The sequence below is a fragment of the Acinonyx jubatus genome, chromosome X, assembly GCF_027475565.1.
Source record: "Acinonyx jubatus isolate Ajub_Pintada_27869175 chromosome X, VMU_Ajub_asm_v1.0, whole genome shotgun sequence".
Lineage (NCBI taxonomy): Eukaryota > Metazoa > Chordata > Mammalia > Carnivora > Felidae > Acinonyx > Acinonyx jubatus.
In genome coordinates this window covers 56,144,620-56,169,046 of record NC_069389.1, presented here as the reverse complement: position 1 = coordinate 56,169,046, position 24,427 = coordinate 56,144,620, and the positions used below count along the sequence as shown (strand labels likewise).

The window sequence follows — 24,427 nt, the reverse complement described above, 5'->3', positions numbered from 1 at the left end:
TGGCAGAGAATTTTGAAGAGGGAAAAGAAATTATTTTTAGAAACTCCATCTTTTCCATGATAAGTAATGCCTGACTCTGAGACTGTCAGGGTCAGGAGGAAACTCTCAATGTTCCCAGAATTGAGGCCACAACCTCTTTTTTTAATCCTGCTCGCCAGCTTCACATCTGGTTTGACTGAGGTGCACAAGACTTAAAAGAGGGGTATGTGAGGGAACAAACGGAAAGCGTGTTAATGTTTTGATTTTGGATTTCCCCCCCAAATTTGGAGACTTCATGCCTTAACCCTGTTGTCTCTGAATAGAGATTTCAGTAAAAGGCCACTCCTTGGTTGCAAGCATCACTCCATAGATTTAGCTGGAACCAAACATGTTTCTTTATATATTCCACTCCCATCCCTAAAACCATTTGTTTGGAAATGGATGGGACCCCTGCCCTTACTGCGAGCCTTGCAGGGGAATCATTAATTTCCCTCCGATTTGACAAAGGCATGGCAGCAGAAACATGTTTTGGAACTACAGGGTTTTTCATTCCTCTCAACTTCTAATATTTCTTCTTAATTTTTTTAAAGTTTATTATGAGAGAGAGAAAGATGCAGAGAGAGAGAAAGAGGCAGAGAGGGAGAGAGAATCCCAAGCAGGCTCTGCATTATCAGGGCAGAACGTGATGGGGCGGGGCGGGGCTCAAACTCACCAACCATGAGATCATTAACCTGAGCTGAAACCAAGAGTCAGACACCTAACCAACTGAGCCACCCAGGCACCCATCTACTTTTGATATTTCTGACCTTTAACAATCTAAAACTAGTGGGCAACACTGTTTATCTTTCTTCCTCCCTCTCTCTCTCTTTCCCCTCCCTCCATCCCTGTCTCCTTTTTCTTTGGAAGGCTTGCTCTGCTTGCCTGCACCCCTCTCTCAATAACTGTAGTATACTTCCGGTATTGCACGACATTCCCTTACTCTCAGTGATTCTCACCCTGGCTCTCTAAACTGCAACCCCTGGACTTAAAGGGCCTAGACGCTTATGACGCTTACGATCCCCATCCTAGGTGAAGGCCAATTGGGCGTGGCATTGGTGACGTCGCAATCGGGGGAGGTGCCTTCTGAGCGTCGACTGGCACTGTGCGCAGAGTTTGTGGAGAAGAGGCTTGGGCCCTGGCGTTCTCTGCTGAGGTGCGTGATTTAGTAGGTAGAAGGGCTAAAGGTGGGTCAGCCATGGGCTAGTTGAGTAGTTTATAACTAGAAGGAAGATGTGGCCCTCATTTAAACACTTTTTAGAGTGGCCCTGAGGCAGTGGTTTTGAACTACAGAGTTTCTGTAGCTGACTCTCAGGTGAAGGAAAATGGGCAAAGGCAGTTTTTTTTTGTTTGTTTGTTTTGTTTTTTACTTGGATGAAGTATGGGATTGGTTCGCGGCCACTGGAAGCAGTAGATAAAAGTTTGGATGTGAATGACCAAAATTCTGTTAAAGCCGGAGGGTCGGAGATTGTTGGGGGCGGGGAGCTGAAGGCGCTAGCTGGCTCTGCGAGAGCGGGAAAAAAGACAGTGAGTGATTGGATACTTTGAACGTGTGGGCAGTGGAGGGGGGGGGATTTTGAACCAATTAGGAGACATTGTGTATCAGCTGGACCAATCACAGGATACCCCGGGCCCTGGTTTCCTTGTCGTGGGGCAGATTATGAAAATTTACCCCAGGTCGGTTCCGAGCCGCCGCCCCCATTGGACCGCCGCAGCCTGGCGCCGCGCCTGTTGGGTGTCGCGCATGTTTGGCGCTGCGGCAGCCTGGGCCTGGCCCCCCATTAACTGGTTTTTCAGGGTTTTAAAATTTCTTCAGCATTTTGCCCCTTAGGACAACAAGTAACTGGAAAATTTGAAAAGAAATTTATTGAGGATAAAGGACAGAATATTGAAAATATTTTCTTATTTCATAGGTCTGAGCCAGAGATTTAATAATGGACGAAACGGATTTTCGTTTCATGGACTTTAAAGGTATACAGCTTTAGATGGTAATGAAGAAAAATGTCACACTGTTTGTTGCCTTATCTAAGATCCTCTAAATGGATTTTGTTTCTGAATTTTATCACTTTGGTCCAAATTTTCCAAATTTAGGTCCAAAGTTTCTCATTTATTGACAGGAAAAACAACATAGATGTTTAAGACACTGGAACCCTTTTATAAGCTGGTACAGGGAAACAATTCACAACTCATCGATTATTTTCTGACAATTTTTATGGCATGCAAAATAACAATGGTTTACTCTGAATTAGATATCAATTGTGTTGAAAGTGCATTAAAAATATTACTGCAAGATCCTGAAGTGACTTGCCATAATTAACAGTTAAAAATAAATTCTATCCTGGGTAGTTTTATTTATTTATTTTTTCTGTGTAGTTTTAAGTGCATTTTATTGTATCTTAATTATTTTGAAAACTGGTAATCCATGTATGGTATTTATGGGAAATCATAATAAACAAAAGCAATTTGATTTGACCAGAACACCAGATTCCTCAATCATACCAGACATGAGAGAGTTTATGGTATTTCCTTTTTTCTGGGAACATGATTAGACCTGTGGTGCATTCATATTCATATTATAGTGAAGTATGTTTTAACCAGCATGGCTATAAATCTATTAGGTTGATGTTTCATTAATGCTTGTCGTTTATTATTATTTTTTATTTATTTATTTTTAATATGAAATTTATTGTCCAGTTGGTTTCCATACAACACCCAGTGCTCCTCCCAAAAGGTGCCCTCCTCAATACCCATCACCCACCCCCCCATCAACCCTCAGTTTGTTCTCAGTTTTTAAGAGTCTCTTATGGTTTGGCTCTCTCCCTCTCTAACCTCTTTTTTTTTTCCTTCTCCTCCCCCATGGTCTTCTGTTAAGTTTCTCAGGATCCACATAAGAGTGAAAACATATGGTATCTTTCTCTGTATGACTTACTTCACTTAGCATAACACTCTCCAGTTCCATCCACATTGCTACAAAGGGCCATATTTCATTCTTTCTCATTGCCACATAGTATTCCATTGTGTATATAAACCACAACGTCTTTATCCATTCGTCAGTTGATGGACATTTAGGCTCTTTCCATAATTTGGCTATTGTTGAAAGTGCTGCTATAAACATTGGGGTACAAGGGCCCCTATGCATCAGCACTCCTGTATCCCTTGGGTAAATTCCTAACAGTGCTATTGCTAGGTCATAGGGTAGATCTATTTTTAATTTTTTGAGGAACCTCCACACTGTTTTCCAGAGCAGCTGCACCAGTTTGCATTCCCACCAACAGTACAAGAGGGTTTCCGTTTCTCCACATCCTCTCCAGCATCTATAGTCTCCTGATTTGTTTATTTTAGCCACTCTGACTGGTGTGAAGTGGTATCTCAGTGTGGTTTTGATTTGTATTTGTATAAGGAGTGACGTTGAGCCATCTTTTCATGTGCCTGTTGGCCATCCGGATGTCTTCTTTAGAGAAGTGTCTATTCATGTCTTCTGCCCATTTCTTCACTGGATTATTTGTTTTTCGGGTGTGGAGTTTGGTGAGCTCTTTATAGATTTTGGATACTAACCCTTTGTCCGATATGTCATTTGCAAATATCTTTTCCCATTCCGTTGGTTGCCTTTTAGTTTTGTTGATTGTTTCCTTTGCTGTGCTGAAGCTTTTTATCTTCATGAGGTCCCAATAGTTCATTTTTGCTTTAATTCCCTTGCCTTTGGGGATGTGTCAAGTAAGAAATTGCTGCTGAGGTCAGAGAGGTCTTTTCCTGCTTTCTCCTCTAGGGTTTTGATGGTTTCCTGTCTCACATTCAGGTCCTTTATCCATTTTGAGTTTATTTTTGTGAATGGTTTGAGAAAGTGGTCTAGTTTCATCCTTCTGCATGTTGCTGTCCAGTTCTGCCAGCACCATTTGTTAACGAGACTGTCTTTTTTCCATTGGATGTCCTTTCCTGCTTTGTCAAAGATGAGTTGGCCATACGTTTGTGGGTCTAGTTCTGGGGTTTCTATTCTATTCCATTGGTGTATGTGTCTGTTTTTGTGCCAATACCATGCTGTCTTGACGATTACAGCTTTGTAGTAGAGGCTAAAGTCTGGGATTGTGATGCCTCGTGCTTTGGTCTTCTTCTTCAAAATTACTTTGGCTATTCGGGGCCTTTTGTGGTTCCATTTGAATTTTAGGATTGCTTGTTCTAGCTTCGAGAAGAATGCTGGTGCAATTTTGATTGGGATTGCATTGAATGTGTAGATAGCTTTGGGTAGTATTGACATTTTAACAATATTTGTTCCTCCAATCCATGAGCACGGAATGTTTTTCCATTTCTTTGTATCTTCTTCAATTTCCTTCATAAGCTTTCTATAGTTTTCAGCCTACAGATCTTTTCCATCTTTGGTTAGATTTATCCCTAGGTATTTTATGCTTCTTGGTGCAATTGTGAATGGGAACAAATACATTTTAAAGACAGAAGTGAGCATAGCTCAGGGAAACTCAACAGTATGTCATCTAAATTATATGAGAGAGAGAATCTTAAGCAGGTTCCACTCTCAGCATGGAGCCCAATGTGGGGCTTGATTCCACAACCCTGGGATCATGACCCCAGCTGAAATTGAGTCAGATGCTCAATTAATTGACTGAGCTCTCCAGATGTTTCCATGAGTGTTATTTTAGTTTTCATTTCCCTGGTAACTAGTGAAGTTGGGTGTATTTTTATAGATTTACGGGTCATTTGTGTTTTCTCTTCTGTACACGTAATGTTTTCAGTCAAGTTTTGTTAAAATGAACCACAAAAGGTCATGTGGTAGTTCTAGGTCATTTTCTTGTCAGGGAAAATTGATATAACATCCATCTTTAAAAAAAATTTTTTTGGGGGGCGCCTGGGTGGCGCAGTCGGTTAAGCGTCCGACTTCAGCCAGGTCACGATCTCACGGTCCGTGAGTTCGAGCCCCGCGTCAGGCTCTGGGCTGATGGCTCAGAGCCTGGAGCCTGTTTCCGATTCTGTGTCTCCCTCTCTCTCTGCCCCTCCCCTGTTCATGCTCTGTCTCTCTCTGTCCCAAAAATAAATAAACGTTGAAAAAAAAATTAAAAAAAATTTTTTTTTAATGTTTATTTATTTTTGAGAGAGACAGGGGCAGAGTGTGAGCGGGGGAGGGGCAGAGAAAAAGGGAGACAGAATCCAGAACAGGCTCCAGGCTCTGAGCAAGCTGTCAGCACGGAGCCTGACGTGAGGCTGGAACTCACAAACCACGAGATCATGACCTGAGCCGAAGTTGGACGCTTAACCAACTGAGCCACCAGGCATCCCAATATCCATCTTTTTGTATAAACAGTTCAGTTTCAAGACCAAGAGGAAATTTGTCTCAGTTATATACCCATTTGGGCTAAATAAGTGTAATTCCTTTTCTGTATGCCAGCTCTTCAACTATTTGAAGATATTTATGTCGCCTGGGAAGTCTTCTTCAGATTAAGCATTTTCAGTTTCTTCAGTCATTCCTCATATTCCATGGTTTCTAGTCCTTTTAATGTCTTGTGTGCTGTCCTCTGAACATGCTCTATTCTTTCATGTTATTCCTTAAAGCATGGTACTCATAACAACACAATTCTTTAGGGTTTATGTGATCAGCACAAAACAATCCTTTATAGATTTAGGAGTGATCATTCTGTTATGTACTGATGTAGTTAAGATCAAATTTATGTTTTCCTTTTTTGGGGTGTGTGTGTGTGGCCAGTCACACTACCCTAGTGATTCATTTTGAGCTTTTTGCCCCCAAAAGACCCTCAGTCTTTTTTTAGTACAAGCTGCTGTTAAGCTACATCTTGCCTGTCATATATTGGTACAGTTAGTTTTGAAGACTTAAATGCAGGACTATACTTTTTTTTTAGCAGGTCCCATACCTAACATGGGGCTTGAACTCATGAACCTGAGATCAAGAGTTGCTTGGTGTACTGACTGAGCCAGCCAGGCACCCCTAATAATTTTTTATCTGACATTAATCCTATTGCTACAAACTGGAGATTTCATTTTTATTGCTGATTATATCATCTATCTCAGCTTCTTCATCTAACTCATTGATAAAATTGTTAAATAGGACAGGGCTAGGAACAGAATGCTATGCCATGAAAAACCTCACTTAAGGTTGACATCAGTCTGTTACTCAGCATGCTTTGGTGTGCCTGTGCCACCTGCCTGATTTGTTCTTGTCTCCAAAGTCTAGCAGCTGTCTTATTTTATACTTGGCTTTGGCCCTAGATTTAGAATCTCTGGTTCATCTTTTCAAAGGACTCTTGGGGCTCTTTGTATATGCACTCCAGTTGCCAACTCTCCTGTTCACCATTTTCCCCCCAGTTTTACTGAGATATAATTGACATATAACATTGTGTAAGTTTAAGGTATACAGTATGGTGTGTGTATATATATATATGAATGATTACCACAATAAGGTTAGTTAACACATCCATCTTCTCTGTCCTCTCACATAGGTTACAGTGTTTCTGGGATGTGGGGAAATGGGTAAAGGTTGTCAAAGTGGACCAACCTCCTTGACCTTTGAGGCTGCCCTTTGTTTTTTGAGTTTTTTGTTTGTTTTTAGTAATCACTATACACAACATGGAGCTTAAACCCATGACTCCAAGATTAGGAGTCGGATGCTCCTCCCATTGAGCCAGCTAGGTGGCCCTGAGTCTGCTTTCCTGATGTTGAACAAAGTTTGATGCCATATTGTGCTATCCTGCTCTTGACCTATAGCTTCCAGGGATTTCAACTCTGTAGAACTTTTTCTTTCTTTCTTTCCCCTGCCTCCCCTTCCTCCCTCCTTCTTTTTCCTTTCTTTTTTTTTTCTTTTCTTGTTCTTTCTTAGAAATCAGTTTTATTTAGGCATACTTTACATACAGTAGAATTCACATATTTTAAATGTACAGGTTGATGCCTTTTTTGGGCAAATGTAACCCATATAAACAACATTTGAATCAAGAAACCGAACATTCTCTGGATGCCTGGCTGGCTTATTTGGTAAAGCATGAAGCTCTAGATCTCAGGGTTGTGAGTTTGAGCCCCACATTGAGTGTGGAGCCTCCTTAAAAAAATTTTTTTTTAAGTAAAGAAAGAAACAGAACATTTTCATTTCAGAAAATTCTGTCATGCCCCTTTGTAGTCAGTCTACCCCTCCCTCCACTCTAGGCAACCACTGTTCTGATTTCTCACTGTAGATTAATTTATAAATGAAATTATACAGTATGTATCCTTTTTTTCTATGCTGTCTTTCACTAAGCATAATTGTTTTTCTTAATGTTTATTTATTTTTGAGACGGGGGAGAGGCAGAGAGAGAAGGGGACAGAAGACCCCAAGTAGGCTCTGTGCTGACAGCCAACAGCCAGATGCTGGGCTCAAACTCACAAACTGAGAGATCATGACCTGAACTGAAGTCAGACGTTTAACCGACTGAGCCACCCTGGTGCCTTGAAGCATAATTGTTTTGAAATTCATCCATATTGTTGCATATATGGGTAGTTGTTTTTTTAGTCCTTTGGTCTCCAAAGTTTAGTGTACCGAATGTGACTGGATGTATTTCCTTACCAGAATCAAGCTGGAAATTCCTTTTTGGTTAGCATGATACTGTCAGCTCCTGCTTCCCCCACACTCCCAGCCACTTGCCCTCCAACACTTTATATAGCTTTTTACCTCCTGTTGAGCTCAGGCTTAGATTTGCTCCAGTCCCTGAGCTGGTACTGTCCAGGGCAAAAAAAGAATAGTAGTAAAGTGGAGTAGGGAAGAGTTTGGTTTGAAGTGAAGTCATATTGGCCATCAGGTTTGAGATTTAACATGCTGGGGACATACTCGAGGCACCTGTTGAGCTTTGGAGCTAGCTGTATCATTTCTGTTTGTCATGATTTTCATGGAGTTAGCCTGCCCTGCATCCTTTTCTAGTCCTCTAGGACCAAGATGGTGCTGAGAAGTACAATACATTGCTGTGAATAGTTCTCTTTGAACTGTGGTGCATGCAGTTCCACCTGACTTCTGCGTTATGAGTCACTGCTTAGATTCCCTTATACCATACCCAGTTTGCCAGTTTGGACCTCCTGGAATATTGTATAAAAAATGATTATCTTTTTGACCATGGAAAATAAGATCTACACTCTGATTTTAGTGTAAGACTAAATCTGTTTGCCTGAGTTTGCCATGCCCTTTTGACACTTTGGATATTTGGCTCTCCTCATTCAAGCCGGTCTGTGCTGGAATACCTTTTCTTAGCCCACAATGAGAATTATAGTATGGTACTCTGAATGGTATTGGCTCATTTTTTCTTTCCCTGCTGTTTTTTAGTTGTGTCAATCTTGGCATATCACTTGCTTCAGGCTTTTCCCTATAGAACTAGTATAGTTGAAAGTATAGGATTTCAAATGAGAAAGCCTGAGTTCAAATCCTAGTTTGCTACTTTTTCTTTGTATCACCTTTGAGAAGTCACTGCACTTTTTAAATTTCAGTTTCTGCATCTTATAAAATAAAAAATGCTCCCTTGCAGAGTAGATTGATGAGTAAATGAGAATGCAGGTGAAAAAGCTTTGAGACTATAAAGCACTATGCAAATGTTAATTTTATTGTCATTTTTGTTTTTTTCTCACTAAAGAGGTTGCAGATAATCATTGTGACTCGGAGTAAAATCTTGAATTGACCCTGGCAGGTCTTTGAGCTGCTTTGGCTTTCAAATGACTGGTTGAGCTGATGGAGGCCATAGGGAGAGACTTGGCAGGACTTTTGATAGATTTTTTCCATGTTGTAATGGAACCTCCCTTTCTCAAGGATAGGGAAAATGCTTATTTTATATTATTCCATACCTAGAATGCTGTCTACCAAATCAGAATTAATTGGTACTGATTAACATGGCTATCTCAATAGAGTGACCCCATCAGGATGAATCTCATTTAAATTAAATTGACTGAAGTCATGCTGTAAATCATAGTTTATTTCAGCAGCTAGGAAGATAATTTAATTATTTTCTTTCAAAATGTACAATCTTACTTGATAAAACGTTAATACAGCGTGTTGTCTTCAGATCTCGGGAATAGGCTGTATTTATAGAAGCTCTTTTCTGAGCTTCTCCCAGAAGTGTCTCCTTCATAATGTAAGTCAACCATTCAGCTCTGTGATCTCTACTACTTACCTAGCTTTGCTGACTGCGTTTTATCATAAAGCACTGCAGTGCTGTCATTGCCTCAGCTGGTGTCAATCAAGTTGCTCAACTGAATGACATTGAAAATATGTTTTGAAAGTACCAGGATTATACTGACAATGAATTCTATAAAACATTAAGAGAACATCCACAAGTCAGAATTAATGTCTTTACAATCTCATGTATTATGTAACCACAAGTTATAATTAGTATTCTACTAAAATATATTTGAATTTTTTTAAAAAGGAGCTCAAATTAAAAATTTACATTGGGTTTTTGTTTTCTTTCCAAAAACATTTCAAGAATCTGTTTTTAAATAATATTTGGATACTTAAAAACATTTTTAAACTTTACTATTTTTTATTGAGGTATACTTGACATACAACATTCTATTAATTTCAGGTCTACAGCATAATGATTTGGTAATTGTACATATTGTGAAATAATGACTACAACAAGTCTAGTTAACATCTGTCACCATGAATAGTTACAAAGTTGTTTTTTTTGTGATGAGAACTTTATAAAAAATTTTCATGTTTATTTTTTGAGAGAGAGAAAGAGAGAGAGAGACAGCATGAGCAGGTGAGGGGTAGAGAGGGAGACAGAATCCGAAGCAGGCTCCAGGCTCTGTGCTGTCAGCACAGAACTCAATGTGGGGCTCGAACTCAAGGACCACGAGATTATGACCCGAGCTCGGTGCTCAACTGGCTGAGCCACCCATGTGCCCCTGTTGTGATGAGAACTTTTAAGATTTACTCTTTTAGCAACTTTCAAATACACAATACAGTATCATTAGCTATTGTTGCCATGCTGTACATTACATCCCCATGACTTACTTTATAACTAGAAGTTTGTACCTTTGACTCCCTTCCCCCATTTTGCACCCCCCACTGCCAGCAACCACCAGTCTGTTCTCTGTATCTATGAGCTTGTCTTTTTTTTTAAGATTCCACATATAAGTGAGATTATATAATATATGTTTTTCTCTATTTGACTTATTTCACTTAGCATAATGCCCTCAAGGTCCATCTACATTGTCACAGATTGCAAGATTTCATTCAGATAAAAAGATTTCATTCTTTTATGGCTGAATAATATTCCATTGTATGTATTCCGCAAATTTTTATCCATTCATCTGTTGATGTTCACTTAGGTTGTTTTCATATTTTGGTTATTATTGTAAATAATACTGCCATGAATGTGGGGGAGCATATATTTTTTCAAGTTACTGTTTTCATTTTCTCTGAATAAATACCCACAAGTAGAATTGTTGGATCATATGGTATGTCTATTTTTAATTTTTTGAGAAACTTCCATACTGTTTTACGTAGTGGCTACACCAGTTTACATTCCCACCAACAGTGTGCAGGGGTTCCTTTTTCTTCACATCCTCGCCAACACTTATTTCTTGTCTGTTTGATATTAGCCATTCTAACAGGTGTGAGGTGCTATCTCATTGTGATTTTGATTTTCATTTCCCTGATGATTAGTGATGTTGAACATCTTTTCAGGTACTTATTGGCTTTCTGTATGTCTTCTTTAGAAAAATGTCTATTCAGATCTTCTGCCCATTTTTAAAGTGGGTTTTTTTTTTTTTTTTTTTTTTTTGCTTTTTTTATTAAGTAATCTGCATCCCACATGGGACTTGAGCTCACAACCCTGAGATCAAGAGTTGCATGCTTTACTAACTGAGCCAGCTGGGTGCCTCTTTGCTTTATGAAGTCTTAATATGAATCTATTTTCTGATGCTTAACTGAAAGTTTTTAATTTAGCAGATTTATTATTGTAGCATGTTAAAAATTCTTTCAAAATGTGCTCTTATAGTATTGTTAAGAATATTAACATTCTTGCTAGTTGATGCTCAGAAATGTAAGAAATTAGAGACGTATAAAGGTTATGGAGACTTCTATTACATGAGTTTGGAAAAACCTCAATTTGATAAGATGAAGGGCATTAATTATGATTTTACATCATGCTTGGGTTTTAAGGAATTCTGTGGCCTACTAAGATTCAGTTATATGGAATCTGGAACTTAGATTGTTTAGAAAATGGTGACATCACTTGTACAGATTCAATAACTGGTTAATGTTGTTGGTAATTGGGCATGTCATTTTTTTTTTCTCACAAAGTAAGGTCAAGACTTCAGTGCCAGCATGAGTTAGTTAGTTCTATCTAATGCTTAAAAATATTAATAAGTATTTCAATTTTAATGGGTATTCTCAGTCTCCCTTCAGAATTTCTGCATTTTCTAGTTTTGAAGACATTGTTAATTTAAATCTTGCAGTTTTAAGATGACCTATTTGTGAAGTCAAGGCATTTTACTTTCTGACAATGAGTGATGATTAAGTTATTAAACAAGTGACTTTAGGGAATGCAAATTTTATTTGAATTTGTACTCTACCCTTACCTAAAAGAAACTTTATCTCCAGTTTGGTTTTACTCTAGTGATAATTCAAGTTTCTTCATGCTATATTTATTTTACCAAAGATCTAAGAACAGATTTAAAAATGATTTTCTACTTTTTCCCAATGGTGATAGTTCACAGCACTTGTATCATCCATTGTTATTTCAGAAATTGTTGAAAACCTGATTGTAAGAGATAATTCACCTAGCATACCTGAGGCAATTGAAAGACTCTTCAATGACATAGCAAATATCAACAGGGATTCTATGGCTGAAATGCAGGATGCTCAGGTTGGTATAAAAATAATTTTGTTTATGAAAAATTTTTGAAAGATTTTATTTTTAAGGAATCTCTACACTCAATGTGGGGCTTGAACTCATAACCCCAAGACAGGAGTCACATGCTCCACTGACTGAGCCAGCCAGGTGCCTCTGATAAGTTTTGATGATTCACCATTTTAATTATATAAAAAAATAGCCGTTGTGATTAACCATTATAAATACATAGAAATCTGTCTTTGGATTTTCAAGCCTAATGGCTTAAAAACAACTAAAGCAAAGAATAAATTATACAAAGTGGCATAATTAATTGCTCAATTATGTGAAATTTAATGAATATAGAAGTTCAAAGAAGGGAGAGATCAATATAGACTATAGTGGTTGCTGAAAGCTTCATGTGTGAGACTGAACTGGATTTGAGTTACATAAAGACAAGGGGAGGAGGTATATTAGGTAAAGCCAGCAGTATGAATAAAAGTGCATAGATATAAATAAACAAGTTGTGTTCATGGGACAGTCACATAATGTGACTATGTTTTTGGGAGGCAAGGTAGAATGGGATTAGATTATGAGGGGCCTGTAAATGACCCACAATAGTCACATAAGCATAAAACATGCAAGAAAATCCATATCATTGGAGGTGGATGGTATTTTAACTGGCTAAGAAAATGTTTTTCTTGTCCAGGTTGAAGAAATGGCAGTAAACCTATGGAACTGGGCAGTTACCAAGAGAGTAGGTTCAGTTATAAGTGAAGAGCAGAAAGCTAAATGTATGTATACATTCATTTTACAAGGAATATTTTTATTATACATTAGGTTGTGTTCCTGCAGTTTAAATAATATTTTGACTAGTTCATAAATGGGTATTTATTAAAAGAAAAATAAACAAAATGATCTATACATAGAAGTTTCTTAAGCAAACATCTTGAATTTTGTGATTTTTCAGAGGTTAGCTCCTGATTAATAAAAGTTTAAAAGCATCACTGCTTCTTTATCTGTTCATCAGTTGATGTACATTTGGGCTCTTTCCATAATTTGGCTGTTGTTGATAATGCTGCTATAAACATCAGGGTGTGTATAAAGAAGCTGTGGTGTATATATACAATGGAATATTACTCAGCTATCAAAAAGAATGAAATCTTGCTATTTGCAATGACATGGATGGAGCTAGAGGGTATTATGCTAAGCGAAATAGAGAAAGACAAACACCATATGATTTCACTTATATGTGGAATTTAAGAAACAAAACAGTGAACATACAGGAAAGAAGAAAAAGAAGCAAACCATAAGAGACTCTTAAATTGGAGGACAAACTGAGGGGTGATGGAAGGAGGTGGGTGAAGGATGAGCTAAATGGGTGATGGGTATTAAGGAGGGCACTTGTTATGATGAGCACTGGGGGTTGTATGTAAGTGATGAATCACTGAATTCTACTTCTGGAACCAACATTGCACTGTATGTTAACTAACTAGAATTTATTTTTATTTTATTATTTTTAAAAAGTGTTTATTTTTGAGAGAGAGAGAGCATGAACCAGGGGAGGGGCAGAGGGAGAGAGAGAGAATCCCAAGCAGGCTCTGCACTGTCAGCACAGAGCCTGATGCAGGGCTCCAGTTCACAGACTTTGAGATCCTGACCTGAGCCGAAATCAAGAGTCGGAGGCTTGACTGACTGAGCCACCCAGACACCCCAAATAAAAATTTGGAACAAAAAAAATTAAGTGGGAAAAGTGGAGATTACAAATACACATCCACAGAGTGAGTAAAGAGTAAAAGAAAATATATTAATTTATGAATGCAGTTTAACACACACACAAATACACACAAATAAAAGCATCACCTCAAGAAATTGTCTGGTGGTGAAAAACAAAGATGATTAAAGGATGGGAAAATGAGAACTTGACACGTTAAAGGACACATGGATTATCTTTCCTAGAGAAGAGATGATCAGAATCTTCAGGATTCTGAAGGGCTCTCAAATAGCAGTTTCCTTTCTCCATTAATAATAGAATGAGAAATGTTGCTATGTGAGAGATTTAGATTTAAAAATTGGTAAAGAATAGTTTCCTCATGAGGTGGGTTGATGGACTTTGGACTGAGTTACTTGAGAACAATTATAGGATTTTTTTCTACCTGTGAGAGCAAACTAAAAGAACAACAACAAAACAAAACCCCCAAACCAAACTCATGTGCTTGGATGCATTAAATGTGGTCCACTGTCTGGCAGAATTCTAGTGCTTTAGCTAAATGGCTGGGTTAGTGTGCTGGCAGTTTCTCATTTCCAACAGTGATAGTGACAGTTAATGCATTTGTGGAAAGTACATTGCTCCATTATAAAGGATACATCGAGGCAACAAGCCAAAACGTGAATCTCTGGCCTGCTTGGCTTTCTGAAGACAAATGAATTTTGTCTGCATGCAGCAAATGGAATTCATTGCTAAGTATTTATGTTTATGAATATAAACCAAACTGTATACAATTTCATTGTAGGTCTAGGGTAATTAATTAGTGGTTAATACAGTCAATAATATACTTACTCATTAGTCTATTCCTCTGTTAGGATGCTTAGAGAATAGGTCTACCTCTGTAACTGTCGGATAAATATGGATATCATTGCTCCTAGGAGTCTTGGGTCTTGTAGTTATGGGGAGAGAAGAGTTAGAAGTTTATCTGTTGAAGAAACATAGTACATAGTTGAACTGTGTGATATTAAAATGCATTAATTCTAAACTCCTACAATTCTGTCTATCAAGGAACATTGTTGTAGCTATTTTTCACTACTTGTCAAATAGAGATTTGGTAGATGGATCTCTCCCAGAGAGGGAAAATAATTGAGAGATCAGGTTCCTTGAGAATACCAAAGAATTAGTAAACTTTGGAAAAATAAAGGAAACATTTTCAAAACTGGAAATGTAAGACAATGTAAATACATGATTAGGAATTAATTTGATGAAAGTTTTTTTTCAGAAACCACTTTATTAAAAGATGAATAGAATGTACATTTCATGATGAATAATAAGAAACTGACTTTAATTACCCCATAATTTCACCTGGGCAAATCTCTTTTTCAATGGAATATTAATTGAAAATGGTATTAGTATAGGTTGAATGGCTGCTGAAATCATCTAACATCAGGGCAACTAGTTCAGTTACTTGTGAAGTCATCTTTATTGTTTTTTAATTTTTATTTACTTTTGAGAGAGAGAGAGAGAGAGTGGAGGAGGGGCAGAGAGAGGGGGACAGAGGATCTGAAGCCAGCCACATGTGGAGCTCAAACCCACGAACCGTGAGATCATGATCTGAGCCGAAGTTGGACACTTAACTAATGAGCCACCCAGGTGCCCCTGAAGTCATCTTTAAAACGTGGACATGTTGTCTGATGAGAGAAACTGTGTAAATAAAGAGCTTACAGTTATTCAGACTTTCCTATTTTCAGGGAATAAATGAACTGTATGAAGAGGATATCTATATTTTCTGAGTTATACCTCAAGAACTTTTACATCATCTATAGAAAAGAATATATTTAGACAGATTCACAGTTTAGGGGAATAATCTAAAACTATGCCCGGGGTGCCTGGGTGGCTCAGCTGGTGAAGAGTCCAACTTTGGCTCAGGTCATGATCTCGTACTCTTTGAGTTCGAGTCCCACATCAGGGTCTGTGCTGACAGCTCAGAGCCTGGAGCTTGCTTCAGATTCTGTATCTCCCTCTCTCTCTGACCCTCTCCTGCTCACACTCTGTGTGTCTCTCTCAAAAGTAAATAAACATTAAAAAAAATAAAAAAAACCAAAATTATTCTAATGTTCAGAAATTTTGTCAGATGTTGAATATCTTTAGATTCCAATTGTACTTAGAATTATTTTGCTGTCAGCATGGTACATACAAGAGCATCAAATGGAATCAGGTGTGTTTAGTAAGTCTTCAGAATTTAAGACCTGCAGAAATTAAAATTTGAAAATTAAATATCTGATTGGAGCATTAAGCAAATAATTCATTTGATAATTTTCAGGTCATTTACTTTTGATAATTGATTTTTTTCAAAAAGACTTTAAAGTTACTACTTTAACAGCAAAAGTGCTTGCACTTTGCTCCTCATTTCTTTTTGTAAGTGTATATAAAAGGAGAATGAATGTTTTGTGTTTATGGGCATCTAATTACTGTTTTGCAGTACGGCATGTTGCTTGCAAGTTGGTGTGTATGTGTGAAGGCTCAACTGCTTCAGAAGATGCTATTCGAAGACAGATTTTGGTAAGTCTGATTTAAATGAGGAGAAAGTGCAGATGCAATGAGATAGTCGTTACTCCTTATGAAGATGGTTAAAGTTAGTGTGAACCTGGAAGGGGGTTATATCCTTTAGTGCTATGCATGTTCCTTTTAGGATAATTATACCTATTACAATTAAAGGTCTCAGCAGTACTATTGTCATTACAGTGATTCAGTGGACTAAATGTTGAACTTAAATTCAGGATTTATGATAAGTAAAAAAAAATAATAGTTCTCTGCTCCATCCTTCCCACCTGTCCTGCTCCCTGGAAGTAAGTATATTTTTTTAGTGGAAAATATTTTTCCAGTGTTGTAAAACACTATTTTATTGAAAAGCTCAAGTGTATGCACAAAGATAGTACAATGATTCCCCCATTTACCCATTGCTCAGCTAGAATAACCTCCAATTCCTGATCACTCATTTTTTCTATATCTCCTCCAACAGCAAATCCCTGGCCCTGTGGATTATTTTGAAACAAATCCAAAATACAGCACTTTGTTCATAAATATTTCAATATGTGTCTCTAAATGACAAGATGTCTTTAAAAAATTTTTTTAATGTTTTATTTTTATTTTTGACAGAGAGTATGAGTGGGGGAGGGGCAGAGAGAGAGGGAGACACAGAATCCAAAGAAGGCTCCAGGCTCTGAGCTTTCAGCACAGAGCCCGATGTGGGCCTTGAACTTCCAAACTGTGAGATCATGACCTGACCCGAAGTCAGATGCTTAACTGACTGAGCTACCCAGGTGCCCCTAAGGTGTCTTTTTGAAACATTTTTTTTTAATGTTTATTTATTATTTTTGAGAGAGAAAGAGTGTGAGCAGGGGTAGGGCAGAGAGAGAGGGAGACAGAATCTGAAGCAGGCTCCAGGCTCTGAGCTGTGAGCCCAGAGCCTGCCGCAGGGCTCGAACTCACAAACCATGAGATCATGACCTGAGCTGAAGTCGGACGCTCAATCAACTGAGCCACCCAGGTGTCCCTAAGGTGTCTTTTTTATTCAGACAAACCCAATGCCCATTATCACACCAGCTAAAATTTAACAAAGATTTCCTAAAATAATCAAATATCCAGTCTTCCCCTTCTGGCTGTATGCTCCCACATTCTTACTTTCTCATTTGTTCTTGCTCACTTCTTTCTCTCCCTCTTTCCCGTTGTTTTCTTAGAACCAGAATTAAAGAAAGTCCACATCTTGTGTTTTGTTAATATGTCTCTTTTAATCTACATGTTTCCCCTCCTGTTTTTAATCTGTTGAAAAATTTATTTGTTGAAGAAACGAGATTGTTGGTACTATAGAGTTTCTTAAATTCTGGATTCCAATGACTGTATCCTTATGGTGTCATTTAATATAGTCCTCTGTTCCCTGTTTTTCCTGTAAACTGGCAGGTAGATTTAGAAACTTGATCTGATTCAGGTTTGATTTTGTCAAAAATAATTCATAGGCAATATGGTGTACTTCCATCAGGAAGCACCAATGTCTGTTTGTCTCTTTTGTGTTAGTGCCCTTTGATGATTATTGTCCTTAGATCCATTATTTCTGTAGGTGTTTGCATATTCTACTTCTATATTCCTTCTTTGTTTATTTACTGGAATAGAGAGAAACTTTCCCTCATCAACTATTTGGCTACCTTGAAGTATACCTTTATAAGAAAGGGCGGTCTTGACTCTTTCCCTTTATTTAGCAGTTTTCAGAACAATGACTTATTTCTCTAACATCCTTAAATGATACTCACATAGATTTTTTAAAAGTTTCGTTGTGAACTCATGGATTTTTAACATTTTTAATGCATTTCAATCCATTGTAATTATTCTTATTGAAGCACCTATCTTTGGCCAGAAGGAGCCTCTGGAAGTGATTCTGAAGCCTTTTGACACTACTCCAGTAATCTTTAATAGTAAAACTGAAATAATAATCACATAAAATTTGATTTCTTTTTAAAAAATTTTTATTTATTTTTGAGAGAGTGACAGAGCACGAGTCAGAGAGGGGCAGAGAGAGAGGGAGACACAGAATTCGAAACAGGCTCCAGGCTCTGAGCTGTCAGCACAGAGCCCGTCGCGGGGCTCAAACCCACAAACTGCAATATCATGACCTGACCTGATGTCGGACACTTACCCGATTGAGCCACCCAGGCTCCCCTAAAATTTGATTTCTAATGTGACAAGATGTCCAGGCTCATCTTGTGTAGTTCTTGCCCTAGAGCAGAAATTATTCATTCTTTGAAGGAGCCCTGTTTCCTTTTAGTGGAGAATGTTATTTAGAAACCACAATCTGGAAATTACAAGTGCTCATTGCTATTGCATTGGTCATTGTTCCTAGACCTTTTTACTGGACATAGATATGAAATACATATTTTTTGAAAGGGAAAATATATGATGAATTCATAGTGATATTTCCAGTGATATTTAGGATTATAGGATTTTACTTAGCTTCTTAATTTTATATTTGTGTCTCTTTTCCTAGTCCTGACAATATTGGTGCCTAACAACATTAATATAGTGAATAACTGGTTTTATCCAAAAAATGTATGGTAGTTTTATAAGATAGCAATGTCGATAATAAAGAATGATTTCTAAAAATAGTTCAAGAGATTTTTTTGCACTGCTTTTATTCTTAGGATCTGTTTCACTAGGGGTGTATAGTCAAAGTATTGTTTTAATATTATTGAAATATTGTTTTAAAAGTACTTGAAATAATTTCCTTTTCTTTGATGAAACTATAGATTGACTTGATACATAGTTAGATTCATTTATTTTTGTTTGCTCTTGCTTTTTAGCTGTTGCTTTTTTTCTGCCATTTTGATTGAATATTGTTTTATAATTGTGTCAAATATTTACATGGTTCCAAAGTCGAATCTACTAAGGGAAGTATATTCAGTTAAGTCTAGCCTCCATCTGTGTCCTCTCCACCCTGTTCCCTCCCTTCCCCTGTGGATAGCTATTTTTGTTTATTTTATTGTTTATCCTTTTGTTTTTTAAATAAAAGCAAACATTTGTTTTATAAAAATAAAATTTTCCCCTCCCCCAAAGGTTCTTAGATAAATAGTAAGTAGCATTCCATATATATACTTTTCTCCACTTTTTTTTTACCTCATTTAACATTATAGCCTAGAGATCACTCCATAGCAGTATGTAGAGATATTCCTAATTTTTTTTTATAGCTACATAGTATTCGGTTGGTACATGTACCTTATTGTGTTCAACCAGCTTCCTTCCATGGACATTTCAGTGCTGCAATGAATTGCCTTGTACATACGGGTTTTTTTTTTTTCTTCCTATTTTAAGGCTATTACTTGTAATCATTTCTGTTTTCATTTCTCATGGTTACCTCAATATATTTTATTTTCTTAAATTTTTTTTAAAGTTCATTTATTTATTTTTGAGAGAGAGAGAGGTAGGTGGAGCAGAGAGGGAGAGAGAGAATTCCAAATAGGCTCTACATTGTTAGTGCAGAGCCTGACGCAGGGCTCGATCTCACAAACTGTGAGATCATGACCTGAGCTGAAATCAAGAGTCTGACACTTAACCGACTGAGCCACCCAGGCGCCCCTACCTCCATATATTTTAATCATATGCTAGTATCACCATATTAGTTTTCTAGGGCCTCCATAACAAAATAACATAGACTGGGTGGCTTAAACAATGCACATTTATTTTTTCACAATTCTGGAGGCTGGACATCCAAGATCAAGGTGTGGGTAGGTTTGGTTTCTTCTGAAGCATTGGGCTCTGCACTGACAGCACAAAGCCTGCTTGGGTTTTTCTCCATCTCTCTGCTCCTTTCTCTCCCTCTCTCTCCCCCCAAATAAACAAACATTTAAAAAAGCTTTAAAAAAATGATATTTCCCTATTTCTATCTGTTAGTTCTTTTAATTCTATTTCTTCAGATATTCTTCTGTTTGTTGAGTGTGATGTCCTTTCATGGGGTTGGTTTCCCTCAAGGGTTTGATGATTCTTGCTCATATTTGATTTGAGATTCCTTTATAGTTTAATAGTCATGCTATTTATTATAACCCTGATCCAGTGACTGATGGAGAAGTAGGACTGGATGTTTTGCTGGAACTCTATTTTTCTCCAGCCTATGTGATTGTACTCACTGTTCCTTCCTGGGGAGGAGAGAAGATACCTCTTGGTGGGGAAGCCAACTGCCTGATACTACTGTTTACATCCAGGATGTTTCCACATTTTGCATTTTTATACATTTTAGTATGTGGGTTTTTGTTTCACCCCATTTGCTGTCTATTTTTCAGAGGTTCCTTATAATTTCAGGTCAACTGAAAATGCCACTTATTTTCCAGGACTCTTATTGAATAAGAAAAAAATATATTTTCTCTTATTTCTAGGGTGTATCCCTAAAGATTATATTTATCATTACAAATATATGATATGACATATGTAATCTAGGGATTTATAGTATATAAAAATTTACACTAAAGTTTATAGTGTACTTATGTCCTATATATAAATATATAGGAAAATGTATAGTATATCTATTATATATATTTTATATACACATACACATCATTTCTAGGGATTTGTGGTAGAAGGGGTAGGGCTGCAGTGTTTGCTCAATCCTCCATCTTGATTCAGTTCTTGTTTGCTTCCATAGCATTTTTCCATATTATACATCAACTATTTAGATGTCTGTTAGTTACGATATCGTGAGCTTCTTTAGTGTGCCTGGCTTGTAAAGGATACTTAATAAACATTGTTGGATTAGTAAAAATTTTATTAGAGATATAATTAAGAACTGAACTGAGATGTGTTGACTTATAGTCTAGTGCTTATCATATAACTTTCTTCAAGTATGTGAAACATTAATTTTTCAGAAATGTCTGCTCCTAAGTTATCCCAATGTTTTCTTTTAATATTTCTTAGAAGATGTGTTTTCAAATTATTAATTTTTTATTATTGCTTTTCTTGAGACCATTTCTATTAAATTATGGAATTCAAAGCAGAACATAGAACTATAATAAATGCTGTTACTTTATTTTTGTGGATTACACTACTGAATATGGACAGACGATTAAATATTTTATCTACTACCTTCCTCAACCAGTTAGGAGAAGTTGTGAATTTTAAAAATTATTTTCTTACTTCTCTCTTCCAGATGAATATGAAAACGGGAAAAGGGTGGGTGGATGTTGGAAATGCTATGATGGCTGATGGATTTTTTCAAGCTGCCATGGTTGTAAGTTACTAATTTTTAGCTGTGGCCATTATTAGTAACAGTTGTGGTTATTCTTGTCATGACATTGTATTGTGATTTTATTTTCCAGGGTCTAGAGCAGTTATATTGCAAATTAATGCAGAGAGCCTCCACTGAGGCCGACATAACTTTGCAGAAGAGTGCTATGGAGAGGGACCTTTTCAAAGTGGTTTCTTACCAAGCAGAGGCGGTAGGTATCATAGTCACTACAGTCTTATAGTGGTGCATTTTGTATATATAAATGCAAAAGTGATGAGATATAACTTATTAGAAGAAAGTCAGGTGTCATTGGATTTTTATATAGGATATTATATTTGACCTTTTATTTTATCTCTGTTTTATATCTGAAGGTAACATTATTAATGGTGATTGGTATCTGTGTGGGGGTGGTTGAAGTTAGAAAGGCTGATATATAACTAAACATCGTTTTCAATCATTGCATGTAATATCCATCATTTATTTATGGCAGTAGCCTGTACTTGAAATACCTGTTTGTGACTCTCCCTTACCTTCACAGTCTGCCTAAAATAATTGCCTGAAAAGAGTCTTCTCATTTGCAATTGTTCTGGGTTGTTTGCTGATGTTTTCTGAAAGTCTGCTGTTATCAGTGTTTAAAGTTGTATGTTACCTCTGTTTGGCTTGTGGATTTCCTCCTTTGTCACCATGCAGTTAGGTATGCATTTTTAGTTGACAAAATGTAAGCCATGATGAGTTTGCTGTCTGTAATTATGTAATTCTAGAAATGAAAGAGACTTTAAAAATCATCTAATATAATGCACTTATTTTTATTTTTTTAACATCTTTATTGAGATATAATTCATATACTATAAAATTCACACATTTAAAATGTACAATTCAGTGATTAAGTATATTCACAGAATTATGCAACCTTTACCACAATCAAGCCAGCAGAGGGAAGGAAATAATAAAGATTAGAGCAGAAATTGGGGTGCCTCTTTGTAGCAACATGGATGGAACTGGAGAGTGTTATTATGCTAAGTGAAATAAGCCATACAGAGAAAGACAGATACCATATGTTTTCACTCTTATGTGGATCCTGAGAAACTTAACAGAAACCCATGGGGGAGGGGAAGGAAATAAAAAAAAAGGAGATTAGAGTGGGACAGAGCCAAAGCATAAGAGACTGTTAAAAACTGAGAACAAACTGAGGGTTGATGGGGGGTGGGAGGGAGGGGAGGGTGGGTGATGGGTATTGAGGAAGGCACCTTTTGGGATGAGCACTGGGTGTTGTATGGAAACCAATTTGACAATAAACTTCATATATTGAAAGAAAAAAAAAAAGAAAGAAAGAAATTGGGGCACCTGGGTGACTCAGTCTGGTTAAGCGTCTGACTTCGGCTGAGGTCATGATCTCATGATTAGTGGGTTTGAGCCCGTGTCGGGCTCTGTGCTGATAGCTCCGATAGCCCGGATTCTCTGTCTCCCTCTTTCTCTGCCCTTCCCCTGCTCATACTCTGTCTATCTTCTTCAAAATAAACATTTAAAAAATTTAAAAAAAAGATTAGAGCAGAAATAAATGATTTAGAAACTAAAACAAATAGAACTGATCAATGAACCCAGGAGCTGATTCTTTGAAAAAAATTAATAAAATTGATAAACCTCTAGCCAGACTTATCAAAAAGAAAAGGACCCAGGGGTGCCTGGGTGGCTCAGTCGGTTAAGTATCCTTCGGCACAGATCATGATCTCTCAGTGAGTTTGAGCCCTGCCTTGGGCTCTGTGCTGGTTTTGTGGAGCCTGCTTGGGATTCTCTCTCTCTCCCTCTCTCTCTGCCCCTTCCCCACTTGTGCTGTCTCTCTCAAAATAAATAAACAAAAAATGATAAAAAAATAATTTTAAAAAATAATAAAAAGGGCCCAAATAAAACCACGAAAGAAAACCAACACCACAAAAATACAATTATGAGAGAATATTATGAAAAACTATGTGCCAACAAATTGGACAATCTGGAAGAAATGGATATATTGCTAGAAACATATAAGCTACCAAAACCGAAACAGGAAAAATAGAAAAATTGAACATACCGATAACCAGCAAAGAAATTGAATCAGTAGTCAAAAACCTCCCAACAAACAAAAGTCCAGGGCCAGATGGCTTCACAGGGGAATTCTACCAAATATTTAAAGAAGAGTTAATAGGGATGCCTGGCTGGTTCAGTCAGTGAAACATGCGAATCTTGATCTCAGGGTTGTAAGTTCAAGCCCCATGTTGGGAGGAAAGATTACTTAAAAGTAAAAATTTTTTTAATGTGAAAAGTAAGAGGATTTTATTAACTTTTGTATGTTCCTGGGGAAAACCATTCACATGTAAAAGTTTAACATTTGTTATAAGATATATTCAACTTTATTTTACACAAAGTTTTTCATTTGGGTTGGACATAATTTTTCATTTCAACAGGACTGCCATGATTATAGTGAGAAGCTCTTGAGATAATTGCATCATCATAGGGGTCAAGATAAACTGGTAGGGATTTTACTCATATCTGTTATTCAATTACTGTGGTATAATGGAATATATGCTATAAAGTAGATACAGAAGAAGCTAGCCATAAAAAAGGTATAAAACACAGGTAAAGAAAATATGCAAATTATAGTATTGCATATGTATTTTAATTAATGGAACTAACATTTTTAACTCACATGGTCTTTTATGTGATATAAATGTAACAAGGGAGGATGCTTTTAAAGTCCTTTTTTTCTTTATAAATTTTTTATTTAAAGTCTAGTTAGTTAACATATAGTGTAACATTGTTTACAGGTGTAGAATTTAGTAGTAGTGATTCATCGCTTATATGTAACACCCAATGCTCAACACAGTAAGTGTCCTCCTTAATACCCATCACACATTTAGCCCATACCCCACATACTACCTTCCATCAATCCTCAGTTTGTTTTCTATCATAAAGAGTCTTTTATGGTTTGTTTCCCTCTCTTTTTTTCCCCTTTTCATATGTTCATCAGTTTTGTTTCTTAAATTCCACATATGAGTGAAATCATTCAGTTGTCCCAGCCCCATTTGTTGAAAAGACTATTCTTTCCCTATTGAATGATCTTGGCACCCTTGTCAAAAATCAATTGATCGTAAATGTGAGGGTTTA

The 24,427-nt window shown here is 37.0% G+C and overlaps 1 protein-coding gene across 2 annotated transcripts in view; it reads left to right on the top strand.

Annotated features, from left to right (window-relative positions):
- The first annotated feature begins 1,076 nt into the window (after positions 1-1,076).
- The window catches only part of TEX11 (testis expressed 11), a 231,442-nt gene continuing 208,091 nt past the window's right edge, over positions 1,077-24,427 (top strand). The window contains exons 1-7 of one of the 2 annotated variants that reach the window (XM_027053614.2): positions 1,077-1,171; positions 1,929-1,986; positions 11,734-11,855; positions 12,529-12,613; positions 16,010-16,089; positions 21,212-21,292; positions 21,381-21,500. In XM_027053614.2, the coding sequence (XP_026909415.1) occupies positions 1,950-1,986; positions 11,734-11,855; positions 12,529-12,613; positions 16,010-16,089; positions 21,212-21,292; positions 21,381-21,500 (525 nt within the window). In that variant the 5' untranslated portion in view covers positions 1,077-1,171; positions 1,929-1,949. The remainder of the gene's footprint in view (positions 1,172-1,928; positions 1,987-11,733; positions 11,856-12,528; positions 12,614-16,009; positions 16,090-21,211; positions 21,293-21,380; positions 21,501-24,427) is intronic. The other variant, XM_015080587.3, reaches the window with a different exon arrangement.